Source organism: Atta cephalotes (assembly GCF_000143395.1).
Source record: "Atta cephalotes unplaced genomic scaffold scaffold00043, whole genome shotgun sequence".
Taxonomy (NCBI): Eukaryota; Metazoa; Arthropoda; class Insecta; order Hymenoptera; family Formicidae; genus Atta; species Atta cephalotes.
In genome coordinates, this window is record NW_012130107.1 from 959,090 (window position 1) to 975,450 (window position 16,361).

The 16,361-nt window shown below is 31.5% G+C and overlaps 2 protein-coding genes across 2 annotated transcripts; both read right to left on the minus strand.

Moving 5' to 3' along the window:
• Positions 1-3,426: 3,426 nt before the first annotated feature.
• LOC105622338 (ornithine decarboxylase antizyme 1) lies at positions 3,427-4,205 on the minus strand. Its single transcript, XM_012203757.1, has 4 exons — positions 4,145-4,205; positions 4,007-4,074; positions 3,639-3,888; positions 3,427-3,542 (listed from the first exon to the last, which is right to left on the minus strand). The coding sequence occupies exons 1-4, from the start codon at positions 4,203-4,205 to the stop codon at positions 3,427-3,429; spliced, it is 495 nt and encodes a 164-aa protein (XP_012059147.1).
• A 10,611-nt stretch (positions 4,206-14,816) lies between these two features.
• On the minus strand, positions 14,817-15,951 carry LOC105622270 (myosin-2 essential light chain). Its single transcript, XM_012203690.1, has 3 exons — positions 15,897-15,951; positions 14,993-15,298; positions 14,817-14,923 (listed from the first exon to the last, which is right to left on the minus strand). The coding sequence occupies exons 1-3, from the start codon at positions 15,949-15,951 to the stop codon at positions 14,817-14,819; spliced, it is 468 nt and encodes a 155-aa protein (XP_012059080.1).
• Positions 15,952-16,361: the final 410 nt, after the last annotated feature.

Sequence of the window (16,361 nt, forward strand, 5' to 3'; positions counted from 1 at the left end):
TTAAAGTTTAACTAAAACGTAAAATAAAACGAAACGTAACGTAGTTACGTTTATTAGTAAGTATATATATATATATATATATATATATATATATATATATATAGAGATATAGATATAAAATGAAGCATAAAGGAGGTGTACAACACATGACTTTTTTTATACGATGAAAATATATATTAAATCTGTTCTTGAATCTTCACTTTGATAGTGTTTTGAATAAAAATTCGATTTTACATATTTAATTAAATAAAAAATATAAATGACAGCATAATAATAAATATAGTTCAATTTTAAACTTTAGTTTGAAAATATTGGATTAAAATATGTATTTCATTTGAATTAAACAGGATAAGTTGCAAGACAAGTTATTTTGTATATTAATATTAATAAAATTATGCCAAATTTCAACGTATTGTGGCAATATTTTTTTGCACATAAAAATATTTAAAATAAATGCCCCGTACATTTATACTTTTGTCTTTTCAATGATGTGTTTTAATTATACGTTTCGTGCACAAAAGTTTGTATTAAATAAAAATACTTTTGTATTATTCCGCATTTTATTTTATCAGTCAAGTCTGATGTTTAATAAATAAAACTCTAAAGTAAATTTGGTAAGCAGTAAAATAACGATATAATAGGTTTTATTAAATGTTTATTTAGCAATTATATTTTCATGAATAAGAAACGTAGCATACATATTCACTTTTTGTATGTGTCTATGTGTGTTCATATGTGTATGTATGATCAGAGGTACGAATATATAATACTAACTGACGGGATAAAATGCATGGAATTGTTCAATTTAAAAACTTAAGGCAAATCGACAATTATTTGCGTGAAGTTAACATACAATAGTCCGTCACTCTGTACTTATCTCTATCTATATTTCTAATAAGCTATTAACATTTTTTTCTTTTTCTAGTATTTTTCATTTTTTTTTGTATTTTTATATATTTTTCATGTTGTCTGTTATCAAGTCAACACTAAAGAACGCATTTATTAGCAAAATCTCTCCAATGTTAACTGATTGGGAATTACCAGATATATACTATATACTTAGATATACTATCACCTAAAAATATATTATAAAAATTAATAACATGTAGGGCTTAGATAATGATAAATAAGATTTATATATTTTCAGTACCTTCCAATTTTGAATATTTTGAGAAAAATAGGGTAACTGTTCTAATTACTGCCAGTGTCCTAATTACTGCTGTTTTTTTTTCAATTTTATGAAAGTATGAGATCATTATACATTAAAAATATCATTAATATTAAACTGCGACTGTTATGTAAATATAAGCACAATTGTATGAGATATTTTACAAATATAAAACAATTAAAGAAGTTAAGAATGTTACTGAAGATGCAAACTTTATGTTCTAATTAGAAGTGAAGCTGAATTGCATAACTTGAAAGTGTAAGCATACGTGGTATTTTCACTTTTTTATATGAACTAAAGTAATTTTATGATAACATTTAAATGATTTTAATAAAATAATCATAAAAGGTGATAGGTTATTCTTCTAATCCCTGCGAAAAAATTTTACTGAAAGTGAATTTTTTAGTTAACATACTAAAAAAAATCACTGAAATTAAACTGAAATTTCTATGAAATTTTGCTGACAATGAATTTTAACAATAAATCGCTAAAACTTTACTAAAAAATATTCCAAAACGTGGAATAATTTCAACGAAATTTTTCCACCAGGGATTTATTGAAATAGCAGCGTTAGGGATAATTATTTAAGATTTGTCAGCATTACTGCCGGCAGTAAATTAGTTCTGTTATGAACATATGTATCAATTCGCTAATTACTGCCAATTTGAACGTCTTTGACTAAAGAAATGGTTAGGTAGGTATTCTTAGTGTAGAACGATATAGTAAATATTACTAACAAACATTACTAAATGATATTTTAAAGATATTTTTATCGAGATTTCCAAAATGATTTTAATAGTATGCATAGTAAATGAGTGGCAGTATTAGATATATGTGGTAATTGAAGATGCACTATTTGAATAAAGACTGGCAGTAATATGTGTTTCAATATCTTATATTTTTTTTTTCACTTTTCTTTCTATATTTAAATAATTAGTTTTCGAACTTGTTGCTTTTATTTTGTATATGTTAAAGTTTTTACTTGAACATAAAAAATGATATCTATTATCTCAAAAACATTAAAATAAGCATATCAATTATCATTATGTTTTAGCGGTAGTAATCGGAACAGTTATCCTATGAGTGAAATGTTTTCCTTCATGTTCGAGCGCAACATAATGTAACGTTCATGTTTTTGATTTGTGGTTTCAAATTTGCAAAGCTGTGCCATCCACATGATAGGAAGCACTGTTTTAAGTTAGCTAGTAATCAATTTATACGAACACATTTTATCATAAATAAAATTTCAAAAAGATTCATATTTTACGAAAAGTCAACTGAATCATCCAAATTTTGTTTTTACTAGATGTTTGCGCAATTTTTTTTTATTTCATGAACATGAATTTGTTCGGAACTACAGAAAGATAATTGCACAGTTTATAAAGGATATCAGTCAATTACTCATAAATAATATCATTCTTAAATGATAGAACGAAAGCGATCAAAACTTATTTGTTGGTACTCGCATAACAGATATTAAAGTCTAGATTATACATATTGATAATACTTAAAAATAATAAGCAAATGTACTTATACATATATTACGGAGAATAACGCGGTGGTACCCAATCTGCCACAATTAACATTGAGATATATCGATAATAAATTTTCTCTAAAATTTGACAGTTCGTTGCCGTGATGTTAGTTGTTCAGTACGACTACAGATTCCGTCAAATTCTTTCACGTGGGAAGCTTTGTCAGCAGCTTATATGCTCTTATAGGAGTTATTAACATTGTGTTCAAGAGAATGAATCGATATACCCATTGAAAGCCTTTTATGTACGCGTTCTACGTATTCGCGACTATAATTTTTTTTTGTTTTTTCATCAAGCCTCTTTAATTTAACGCCGAAGTTTTTCCGCACTAAATATAATCGTTTGATATAAATGTGATTTTTCGAAACTTATATATTTCCAAATTTGCAACTAATAAGAAAAAGCAAATTATATATGTATAGTAAAACTTAAAATATAAAAGAAAAATGTGCTGTTTCCCAGAATTTTCCAATTGTCCTTTTCAGAATTTTACCTTAGATTTGGTAGTACCTGTAATAAAATATAACAAAATACAAATAATTACATGAAATCATATACTAAATTCATGAGAAAGCGAGGAGAAAGTCGTTACAGTAAACGAAAAATGAGTGAGATTAAATAATCAAATAGTAGAAAAAAAATTGTAGAGCTGAGAAACTTCAGTATCTTTTCTCTCGAATCAATACCTGCGCGTTAAATTTGAGAGGCAGAACTGCTTGCCGATTACTCGATGGCATAGAGCATGTAGAGATTGCCAGCGTCACTGCCTGGTGGTACCAAGGCATGAGTTGGCGGCAGGACCGTGAAACCCAAGAACATGAAGGTACGAACCAGCATTGCTAGACCATAACAACAGAATGATTTAGACGGTGAGTCTTTCTCATCAACGCAAAAGTCTTCGACGTTTGTGCCGAAGAATGGCAAACGACAAGTACCTCGGTCTGATCTATCTTTGCGAAGGCAAACAATGATATTGGTGCAGCGTAGTGTTTCTTCGGCGTATTCTAGGAGCGAAACAAAGCCCTCTTTTGATCCTTCAGGCAGAAGGCAACTAGGTACGCGAATGTATAGACAACGGCGCCATGCTACGGTCTCCCACTCGACGGACGTACTCTCAGTCAAGTGGAGAGTGAATGTTAGACGCAATGGTTCGTTGCTTCTTATGGCTTTCAACAATTCATCCTCCTGTAAGTCGTAACAAAAAAAAAATGCGATCAATCAGAATTTAGCTTTTGTTATTTCACACTTGCAATCGTAAATAAACAGATTTCTAAAGTCGTCTTTAAATATAAAAAGTACGTACTTGTACAATGTGGGAGCTCACAGAGAGCTGACTCTGCTTGATCCCCACGCCGCGGCTCTCTGTGTTGACTGTAGATACAGACAATGCGGCATGGGGCACATCAGGACCACCACAGAGGCCCCACGCCCAGCGTTATACAGTAGTGCTGTTGCAGTCTAGAGCCTTCCTCTAGGCTCTCGTCCATACATTTACTAGACATTTCACTGCAATGTATATTTTAATTATTAAACCCAAATTCCATATCTTGTAACAATCAAGTACATCAACCCTCAACTACAGCTATAAAAAATATAACATCTAAATTTTAAAGCGTCTTCAATTTTGAAAATACAGAATACAAATGAATGTATGTTTTACGACGATTGATAGAGGAAGATTCAAAGTTTTTTTACTTACACATTGCAATTTAAAACTTTATAGTATCAATCGTCTTCAAATTTCGCTTCGGATTCAAATGACCCGTTGCTGCAGTCGAAGGTTAAAAAAATTGACTTATTTTTAAATAAATAACAATGCAATCTGTTTAGAACTGTTATTGGTATGCAAGGATATACACAAGCATGATTGAGGATTACAATAAAGGAAAAAAGATAAATCATTAAAATATCAATACGCAAAATACTTGTTTTTTTCTTTTTTTTTCAGAAATATGAACATCCAATTGACGTCACGAGATGTTGTTCTTTCAAGAGCAGCTGACGTATTCGGGACATAAACACAGTGGATACTGCCAAGACTTGAAATTCTTAATATATACTTATGTAATTTCAGAATGCATATATAACTCTTCTCCAAGCCAAGGATAATCGGTTTATCACAGAGGATTAGATATACTACCGCGAATCAAAGCATTTAATCTTATTAAATGTTTATTAATAACTGGTGATCGCACGAAATACAACTACAGTGGCTGTCATCATCAGCGAATGTCATTGATAATACGCCGTTTCTGCCAGAATGTCACGAGAATGTACCGGAAAAAAAGTAGAAAAGACATGTCTACCTTGGCATTTGAGTGGAAATTTCAACGGGATATAGCGAACGGTAGGGAGTTTTCACCGATGATGATATGACGTCCCGTCGAGTCGTGTCTACCGCGGCGAAACAGTGCGGAAAAAACCGGAACGGAATTCACGGTTAAAGGGAAAATGCGCGACTGCCACAGCAGGCAGCCGAGGTATGCGATTTATATGGTACACGCGTCAGGATCTGAGCACAAAGATGGCTGTAACTAAGTCGTGAAACGTGAGTCGTAGTTATAGGTCAACATAATATTTGGCATGACCATGTACGCCGCATAATATACGACATAATTATACCAAACATATGTTGATCTACGACTCACTTTTCACTCAATCAAGCTAATTGTCAGTTACAGTCGTCTTTGATGTCGTTTCAGGTCTTTATTGAGTATTGTCGGACTGGGAATCGTATTAGCGACGTCATTTAAACGGGCGTTCCGCCAAACAATAATGCGTGTTTTGCGCGTTGCGGAGAGAGAGAGAAATATATGTGATCGGTCGGTTCGCTTACATCTACAACGTTTTTGACCGAATAATTCATGCAGGTTAAATATTTTATTCTACTTTTGCCTCACCTTGATATCAGAAAATATCAGACTTAAAGAGTAATTGTGTATCCGCACACTTTGTAAATGAGATTAAATTATGACGCGCAATTTATAAATAATTTGCTGCGCTTGCGTATATATGTCTGCGTGCATGTTGCAGCAATTAAGGTAAATAGGCCATTTAAAAGTAATAATATTAATAAAGATCTATAGTTCACCCATTACATATTAGTTAGTTATATTGGCATATTGTCTCAAACAATAATAGCATAACAATATTATGCAATCAATAATCGCATCTTGCTTTTTGAATAACAATGATTCTCGTGATATAAATTATCAAAGAGATATTTTTGATATATTGATATATTGATATATTGATATATTTTGATATATAATATTTCCTTATGTCAATATTTAGAAAATTGTACAAAGAAGAGAATTATACAAAGGAAAGGACACTTTGCTGAAGAATTAAAAAATTAAAACAGATCTGAAAATATATAATTTTGTTGAATCGTTAAAATTATTATGTGAACATTTAAACTGATTGCTAGAACGTTAAAACTTTTGGCAGCATTGCTTATCATACTCGAAATTCCTACATAATTATTTTGAACTTGTTAACTAATTATGTTAAACTTTTTAAAAGGAACCTAGAACTCTGATCAGAACTCTCCGGATTCTATATAGGACTATAGATTCGGAACTATAGATTCGGTGCTAACTTCACACATCCATTATTTTGATGATTCAATAAAATTATATATCTTTTCAGATCTATATTTAACCAAATTTTTAGATTCTTCAACAAAAATAATTTTGCTGAAAAATCTAAAAATTTGGTTAAATATAAAATTATTTTTGCTGAAGAATGTATGTATTGTTATGATGCAATCACGGTTATCACGATTATAGTTTAAAATGGATTATGAAAAATCCATAATGACTGATAATTCTTGACAGTATCAATCACACTTAGATTTGACTAACGAACGAGGATTTCCCTAAGTATTTAATCTCCAGTATATAATTTCAATAATTTGTAAAATTATAAATAACAAAAATCGAGTGTGTTTTATGATATCCCGCATGAACTCCAATTTAAAAAATGACGTAATAAATAAATTTCACATAGTCCTCAATTATATGGAAGTCTCAAGAAAAATCAAAGATACGATTAGAAGCGATTTCCAAGTTCAAATGTTATCGATATAGAATGTAATAATAGGTCATCTATTTACGTTTAAATGTTTAATATAGCCTGATAATATTCTTCATCCGTTGCGATATGTCAGAATGCAATAAAAGACGCGTCGGTTTCTTCGATATTTATTCGAAAAAAAAAAATGATACACGTTCGTATACAAAGCGTCTACAACGAAATTTTAAGACATACAACTTAAGCTTTGAGAAACTGATCAATCACAGTCGAATGTGAGGAGAATAATTGACTGTGATTGGTTAATTTCTTATGGGTTAAAGCTTGAAGATTAAGTTTTCTTATTGTAAACGCTGCTTACGAACGCACAAACGAAATCAAAATAATTCCAGAATAATTCGTCTTCGTGCTCCGCGACTCTTCACGCAACAACGACCTTGCACGTTTCTGCACGAGCCTCGTTCGTGTTTTATTAATCGTTCTGGAAGTTTCTCGGAACCAATTGACAAATTTAATTAGAAACGTACATGCCTGCAACATATCATCCAATTGTACTCTTCCACGGGGACAAAATGTTTTGAATGCGATGACATTATCATTCGCAATCAGCCGTTTAACGTAACAACTCATCTTAAAGAGGATGAATCGTAGGAGCGAAGAAACCTTACGACGTTATTCGAAAATGTTTGCTTCCGTATTTATTAGCACATTCTTTCAAATCGATTAATTTGAAAAAATGAACTTAGGATCCAAGAATTAATCACTAAAGATAACATTAAAAATAACTACATATTTAACATAATACATTTTAACATAATACATCGAAATTTAGTTGTAAATACAAAAAGTAAAAAAACAACATGGATGAAAATATTTTGAAGTTTCATGTTGTTTATTGCTCAGTACATATGTGTCATTGTACAAACAAGAAATGATTCGTCCTTTAATTACAGTCCATATAATAGTAAGTATTAATCTAATTCGCTGACTAATGAAATTATATAAGGGATATAAGGCAATAATCGTGGTATTAATGCAATTATGTACGCAGAAGCTGGTAATGTGTTACAATTATCAGTATTTTTTCTTATCACGTAAAAAACGAGAACGATGATAATGCAGCCAAAAATAGATGATACTCGAGTACGTGCGATCAATTAGAGACCTGTATTTAAAAATGTAAAATGTGAAAAATATCGAAAAACTTCTAAATTTTTAATAATATTTAATAATTTTTTTAAAGGAATTTCCAAAGAAATAAGTAAGAATGGCATAATCGAATATTTTCAAATTTATTAAATTCATTTCTTCATCTTATTTTTATTACATAAATTTACTCTTTTTAATCGTTGAAAAGCCTTTTAAGACAAAGGCGCGAAAGAACGAATTGCTGAATTTTTACTAAATTATCTAAAAATTTAGTTAGATACAAAAATTGGAAAATAATTTTGTTCGAACTAAAATAATTATGTAAGACTTAAATTGGTTGCTGAAATGTTAGAACCTTTTACGATGTCTTTTATCATTTTTTGTCGTCTAAATGTTCTGTATAATTATTTTGATGACTCGACAAAGTTATTTTCAAATCTGTATTCAGCTAAAGTTTTAGATACTTCAACAAAATCGTTCACTAAAAAATTTCTAATTGAAAATCAACAAAGGAGAAAATTCTGATTATATCAAAAAATTCTAGTTATCTCAATTAGAATTGTAAGATTCAATTAATGCAATCAGACTCTTTCCAGTGTCTTTCCACACAAAAAACGTAATAATAATTCGTATTACGTATATTTAAGTAAGCGAAATATAGAAAGCTACGAGAGAACTTTATTCATTGTTCGCGTATCATCGTGATATGACGGATATGATTTCGCAGTGAGAATCACGTACGCGCGTTACTATCACCTTTGAGAAATATGATCGAACAAAACATTCGAGCTCTTCTCTTTATTTCAACGTTATCGTTTAATTTAGGACAATTGTCAGTAGTCAAATTCGAACGCTCTCCCAGCTGGCAGAAATCACGTTTGGCTCACAAAAGATGTAACTTTGAGATAAAGCGACATTGCTGGCCGTATATCGATTGGCTGAGGCACGAGGCAACCTGACGTTATAAAAGAAAGCACAAAGCCAATGTCGCTGTTCTAACGGCGCATTGCCCGTTTCACGCAAAGTGAACATGATCGTAAAGAGAGTGAATCATAGATATCGACTCTCTCATTATTTTCCTTTTTAACGATACAGATTCTCCTTATCTCGAATAATTCGAAATGTTTTTTTTTCAAGTGATATAAATGTTCTTATCGTTTTATCTCAAAATTTTTAAAATATCTTCCTACATTTTATATAACATTCGAATATCGCACTCTCTGAATTGTTTCACATACGGAATACTCGCTCTAGTCTGGAACACGAACAAAGCTGCTTGAAAAATTCAAACCCGGATGCAACTGTGAACGTTCGTACATCTGCTTTTCCACGAGGGTATTCAAAGAAATCGTTACACACCTAATTGCTAATTACGACAAAGCTCATACAAATTACGACATCTAATATATCCTATATATAACAAAGGGCAGGTGATAAATACGGTTTAAAAATGTTCCTTGTTTATAAGTGAATTATTATATTATACGTGTACAATTTATTAACCGCAGTATATTTGAATTAATAAGTATAAACACAAATGTGAAATTGAAAAAATTCTGTTTCGTAAATCGTAAATAATGAAACTGCAAATATATAATAGATATATAAATCAAGTTCTTTATATCGATATTTATTTATTTATTTCTCTCCATATCAAAAAATAATTTCAAATAGCTGATTAGATAATCGATTACATAGCTGATAAATAAAATAACAGTATAACATAATAGTATTTTTTACGAATTTTAACATTTGATGATGTATATCTCGAACTTGATTGCATAATTTTGGAGATGATTGAATATCGTTCCATAATAGAAACAAGGCTCACAAAATTAATCACGAGAAATGTCTCCTACATTTTTAACTGACCGTATCAGCCGTTTTCCGTTTAATCAAGAGCCGTCCGTTAGGTCAACTCAAACCGTTTGAATTGTGGAAAGTTCCACAGCTGTCAGATAAACGGTATTCGGTATCACACACGCTTTCGTTTAGATAAATATCTTCAAAATTGTATCCGTTCTAGATTAGATATCGAGAGCATTTCCGAAGCAATATCTCTAATATATGAATCAATAAAAAAAATATTATAGGGTAATGAGCGGCTCCGCGTGAAAAGGTTAGTTAAATCATAGAGAGAGAGAAAGAAAAAGAAAGAGAGAACAGTTTTACTCCAATTTTATATTTAAAATCATCGTACGTAATCTTGAGAATCAGTCAATGAAATGGTTAACATCGCTCATTGCTATGACACAACTAAAAAACAGAAAAAAAAACAAAAAATAAATTTGAATACTTTTTGAATCACTAAAACTTTTTACGCGGAAAGATTTTGCTGAAGTGTTATTTGTGAAAAATTTGGTTAGATACAGATCTGAAAATAATTTTGTTAGACGATCAAAATAATAATGCTGTAAAAAGTTTTGATATTCCAGCGACCAATTTGAATGACCTACATAATTATTTTGATAGTCCAACAAAATTATTTTCAGATCTATCTATACCTAAATACAATACTTCAGCAAAATCATTCTTCCCATATAATATTTATTTTGAAATGCAAATTTTGATGTAATAATTGATTATAGAGCAATAAAAGTATGTCTAAGTATATTTTTTATTTTTTCTTTTCTTCAAGCAACTAAAAAATTATAAACGATAAATGTTATTGAAGCGAATGAGCCATCTCGAGATCTTAATAAGATTTTAAATACAAGATCCTGAGTTAAATCTCGTCCAGGATATCGATCATATTATTTGTTTCTCTAAAGCGGAAATATGAAAATTTTTATACATGTGTGTATCGTATATATACATACATACAAAAAAATATTCATTTCTCACGTTTCTATTCTAGAAAAAGTTACATAATTAACCCTCAAAGCTTAAGAATGTCCCTACGAATGTCCTGGTTTTACACAAGGCAGATCGGAGAGTTGAAGGTCGCGAATGACGGAGTTTGAGATGAGAATGGTCGCCCGTTTCGGCAATATTTTTATATTTTGACTGTCGCAAGCTGACAAGTCATTTTTTCTTGATATCATGTGACGATCAATAATTATTTTCTTTGTAAATATTATTGCAAAATATTATTTTTTATTTAGACGGAACGCGATGTTACATCGTCGATTCAAGAAGGATCTATCTCGGAAAGGCGTCGTGTCATTAAAAACATACGCCGATCGTCTAACGGAACAGCTGATGAGGCAACGCTACTGAACCTGTGACAAAGTAGGTATATCATAATACGCGGAATAATTTTTTTACGAGCTTGTCACGTGGCCGCGACACGAAATCGACACTCCGCGTGGATGTCGCGCAGCTGATACTTCAATACTTAGTTCTCAAGGGGACATCTTGTCAAGGCATGGATAAAGACGGTTTGGATAACGATGCCGAGTTGTCTCATTCCAACCACATTCTATCCAGCGATTACGTTAACGACAATCGTAGCCGAGAATATTCACCTGATATGCAAACCGTCTCATATTTCGAACTGCCTGACAAAGAGAACGTAATAATGATGATGATTACATGATACGAGATCGAACAGTTTATAAACAGGGAGAAAGAAAGAAGAAGGAAGGATGACGAAAAGAAGCTGATAGAAAAAAAACAGAAATAAAAACACAAGATCAGGATGCGACGTGCAAAATGGCGACTCGCAGGGAAAGCGAGGGCAAAAATGGCGCAGTTACGTGTACTCGTCACTCGGGCTACTTACCAATTACTGGAAATTAAACTCGGCATTATCGGCTTTTTACTACTTTCACTATTACTTAACGACAGACTGGAGTTAATACTCATACTTCTTTCTTCGTAAAATTTTGGCGGCTTTAAGTGCACTGCTCCAACACGAAATGTTCGCTGGAGTAGCGATCGGCGACGATGGGAACTGATTGCGGCGGCTTACGGTAACACCCAGGGCGCACGAGACTCCACGACTTTCACCCAACAATGTTCGAAGCGACACTGCTGGAAATCGCGGCCGACTTCGTGGCGTATACAGCGCTGTCGACCCTACCACGTGACGTCAGATCAAAAAGTCCACGAATCAACGTGCAGTAAATTCCCACGTGCGCACACAGGCGCCACTTGCGGATTTTCGAATGCTGGAACGTTCAAAAATCGAACTCAGACCTCTGTTTGCACGGCAGTCTTAATTTAATAACATCCATAGTTACGAAATTAGCAAATCATAGAATGGAACGACTATGATCGGCCAGTTTTATAATTTTGGATATTATTAAACCCGATTAAGGGTGTCACGTATAAAATATTAGGTCTGTTTTTTATTGCTGCACTCTGAATCGATGCAATAAGTTGAAGTGAAACACACGTATATTTATTTCATTTCAACTTATGGCACTGTGTGTACTAGTTCAGAAAGTGCAGCAATAAAAAACAAATCTATAGCACCGATCAAATACTAAAGACCGTCAACCCTGGGCAAATTTTCGATAGTATAAAAAGAGCCCGGAGATAATTGAAGAATACTGACATTATCGACAATTGATATAAATTTGCTATTATTATATTAACATAAATATTATATTAACATAAATATTTGGCTAATACATTACTAAATTCATGATTTTTTATTACATAAATGCTCCCTAAATAAATATGCATACTTGTAAAATTCTAATATCCTATATATTGCCGAAAAATTACAATTTTTTTCTCTGCAGTTGTCATTTCTGTTGATAATCAAAATTTGACGATAATACTGAAATCACAATTTTAAAGAAAAATCGAATATTATTGAATTCTAAATACTACTAAACTAATAAGTCATAAATACTACTAAATTAATAAGTCATAAAATTAGTACAATATTATCAGTTTTTAACTCTTAATCACTTCAATATTCACAAAGACGCAAACTCTTGTGAGGATGTTGATCTTTAATATCGTCTATAGTCACTGATTCTTCGGACTTTATGTCTTTTTTCATCAATGTAGATTAATTTTAACCTTGATTTTACTTATTTTTTATCTTTTTCTTGTTTTAAAGCCTGTTTCTATTAATGTAGACTAACTTTAATCTCAGTTTAAAACTCACTCTTTATCTTTTTCTAATTCTCAGAAAAAGAAGAATTAGTTAAACCGAGATTAAATTAAATATTGGTAAAAATGGGCCTAAGAATTAGAAAGAAATAAAAAGCAAATTAAATCAACGTTAAAATTAACCTAACACTCAATACATGGTGATTATCTTTCATGATACACGATGATTTTGCGTTCCGGAATTAATTTTCATCACTTTACAAATATATGAAAATTATTAATGCCCATTTCTACTAATGATTAATTTTAATCTTGGTTTAACTTAGTTTTAGCTTTTTCTAAAGTTCTAAGAATTAGAAAAAAATGAAGAGTAAGTTAATCCGAGATTAAAGTTAATCTATATTGATAGAAATAGACGTATGTGATTCTTACATATACTTTAACATCTTTCATAAGGTTGTGTATTAAAAAATTGTATACAAATGTTTTATAACTTATTACTTAAACTTATTACTTCTAATTTTTTGAAAGAAAAAATGTGAAAAACACAAATGATCGTATATTAAGGATTTTATATTGGTAGAAATTAAGACTGTTGTAACTTTTGAGATTTAAAAGATCAACTTTGAAGATTTAAAAGAATTCGAATCTTTGATTAGACGATCAACGCCTATTTCTACTAAAGTTAATGATTTGCTTCGAATGTCGAAGTCTTCGAAGCAAATCATTAGTAGAAATAGGCCCTAGTAGAAATAGGCATTGATTGTTTAATCGACATTTATTTCGGAAGATTCATTCATCAGCAAATTAATTTATGTCCATTTCTACTAATGGCCGTTTTTATTAACATAAATTAACGTTTCAATTTATTCTTTATCTCTTTTTATCTCTGTTTATTCTTAGAATTAGAAAAAGATTAAGAGTTAGTTGAACAAGATTAAAATTAAACTACATTGGTAGAAATGGGCATATTATAATTTTAATTTATCTTTTTTTAATTCCTAGGACCAGAAAAAGATAAAAAATAAATCAAGATTAAAGTTAATATACATTTGTAGAAATAGATATAAGGCATTTGTGAAAGAAATCCTAGGATTTTCCAATTGATAACACAATTATATTGGACAATCATTGTAAGAACAATATGCTCCGGTTTTACTTATAAAAGACATCGTCAACGAAGTTTTACATCGAATTCTTCTTAGAGCAATTTCTTTTTTATTCATTGCAATGTACAATAATCTTTTCTTGCGCATTTCGAAGACATAAATACGCTCATGCATAAATAAATAAAGGGGATACTCTCTGCGCACTTTTTCTAGGACATCTATCAGTAGATGGAAGATTCTCGAACATACATTTTTAATTACATAGAAAATTAATATATTGAATTCGAAGAGGATAAAAAAAAGAAGAAAAGTACATGGCCATTAAGTGTTGGCATAAATCAAAATGTTCGGCCCTCGCTCTCAAATGGCCAGACATTCTCAATTCTCGAAGTCTATCTTACAAAAATTTGGAATGTCCGCGGAATTCAGATTCTCGCTGAAGATCGCATAATAGGTGTATGTCTTACTATCGATATCACTAAATGCTCGTAAATCGGAATATACGTCAAGGCACAATGCGCTAGATTGTTCTTTACCTACCATTGTTTAACTAATTTAGACTCTTATATAAAAGGGACTAACCTTCTTTTTCATAGTACGTAATAAAATAGTATGTTCATGTTAGGGTTCCCTCGAGATAAATTGTCATATAGGTACACGTGCTATGATATGATACTTCAAAAAGTAAAACGCTTTAATAGATTCGATGAATAAATGGCAAAATATATAAACGGTAATAATAATAATAATAATAATAATAATAATAATAATAATAATAATACTCTCTTATGTGCGTTTAAGTAGCTAAGCTTAACCGCACATGACTTGGCGGACAAAATCTTCATAATTGATATTACCCTGTGAATCTTCGTGACCCGCTAGTAACGTTTCTACTTCCTCGTCGCTGAGTTTTTCACCTGCAACAGTACAGATAAAAATTCTGCGCACATATATGTATTTGTCAAAGTAATCTGTTTAATGCGTACCAAGTGTAGTCAAAAGGTGTCGCAATTCCGCAGAAGATATGAAACCATTTCCATCCTTGTCGAAGTGACGCAGGCCTTCGATAAAGTCATCTGCCGTGTCAGAGGCACGGGACTTACTGATTGCCTGGTAGATCGGTAGAAATACCTCAAAACTAATACGCTCATCCGGTTTATGTTGATGAGTGAATTTCTTCACGTCTGATTCGGTTGGATTTTGACCAAGAGCGCGTAACGCATCGCCGATTTGAGACACATGGATCTTTCCATCCCCACGGCTATCAAATAACTGAAACGCCTCCTGAAATTCTATAGTGATACACTTACTTTTAATCACTTTCAATTCGTATTTTACATATAAAAATAATTTTAGGAACAGAGAGAGAAAGAATTATAAATGACAAAGCAAATTTTAAGAAAAATATAAGTAGGATTATAAAAATATAAATAGGATTATATGTGTTCTTTTTCGAAGAATGTCAACTGTACACTAGTATAAACAAATGATTTGTTTCGTTTCAATTTGTTACAATACACATAATGTACAGTTTAGGACATTCTTCGAAAAAAAAAACAATCTTTTGTAATTCTTCTTATGACTATCTAGAATATATCAACTCTTAGTACACAAGATAATATTCTGATTTGTTCCCAGGTTAATTTTCATTACTTTTTTATAAATATACAAAAATTATTAAATAATTCTTACATATACCTTAACATTTTTTGAAGATTTTTATATAAAAAAAAGAAAAGGATGGAGATTTTTCATTACTTAGTCAGGTGCTCCTACATCTTAAAGAAAAGAAATGTGCAGAATACAAAGACTCAATCGTGTGTATCAAAAATTAATAATAATAAATTTCAAAGCTACTACAGGGTGTCACCCAACAATAGGATCATTTACCCTCCATGGATGACATCATTCTATTAGCCAGCTCCTGATAGCTATAAACGTACATCTTGACACTTTTATGGAAAAAAAATAAGATTTATCACTTAGCAATTACTATAACAAATGTCAATATAATGTCAAAACACTAGGAACGTCTTACACCGGTCAATCCCTAAGTGTGTCTTGTATCAACAATGCACATGACTCGTATATTCGCGAGAGTAAAACAAGAATAATCGGTGAGTTCTTTCAGAAAAGACGGGAGCGTGATAAAGTCCTTCACTGCCTACAGTAGTGGCGACTTGCTTTCAAATACCAGACCATAAAAGGCAGTCTTCGACAGGCGTGCGCGCGCGCGCATCAAGGGAGCGTCTAAAAAGGCGAGGATACTCTTGACCTGAATTAAAACCTCCGGAGAGAAGAACGCGGCGCGGCGTGGACCACCGACCGTATCGCCTCCCTCATTCACTCATTCGT

Coding starts and splice junctions, on each gene's coding strand:
- LOC105622338 (XM_012203757.1), bottom strand. CDS start 4,205: ATGTCTAGTAAATGTATGGACGAGAGCCTAGAGGAAGGCTCTAGACTG. Junction 4,075..4,144: donor TAGACTGCAACAGCACTACT/GTATAACGCTGG, acceptor CTGTATCTACAG/TCAACACAGAGAGCCGCGGC. Junction 3,889..4,006: donor TGAGCTCCCACATTGTACAA/GTACGTACTTTT, acceptor TACGACTTACAG/GAGGATGAATTGTTGAAAGC.
- LOC105622270 (XM_012203690.1), bottom strand. CDS start 15,951: ATGTACGTTTATAGCTATCAGGAGCTGGCTAATAGAATGATGTCATCC. Junction 15,299..15,896: donor AATGATGTCATCCATGGAGG/GTAAATGATCCT, acceptor GTATCACTATAG/AATTTCAGGAGGCGTTTCAG. Junction 14,924..14,992: donor ACACCTTTTGACTACACTTG/GTACGCATTAAA, acceptor GTACTGTTGCAG/GTGAAAAACTCAGCGACGAG.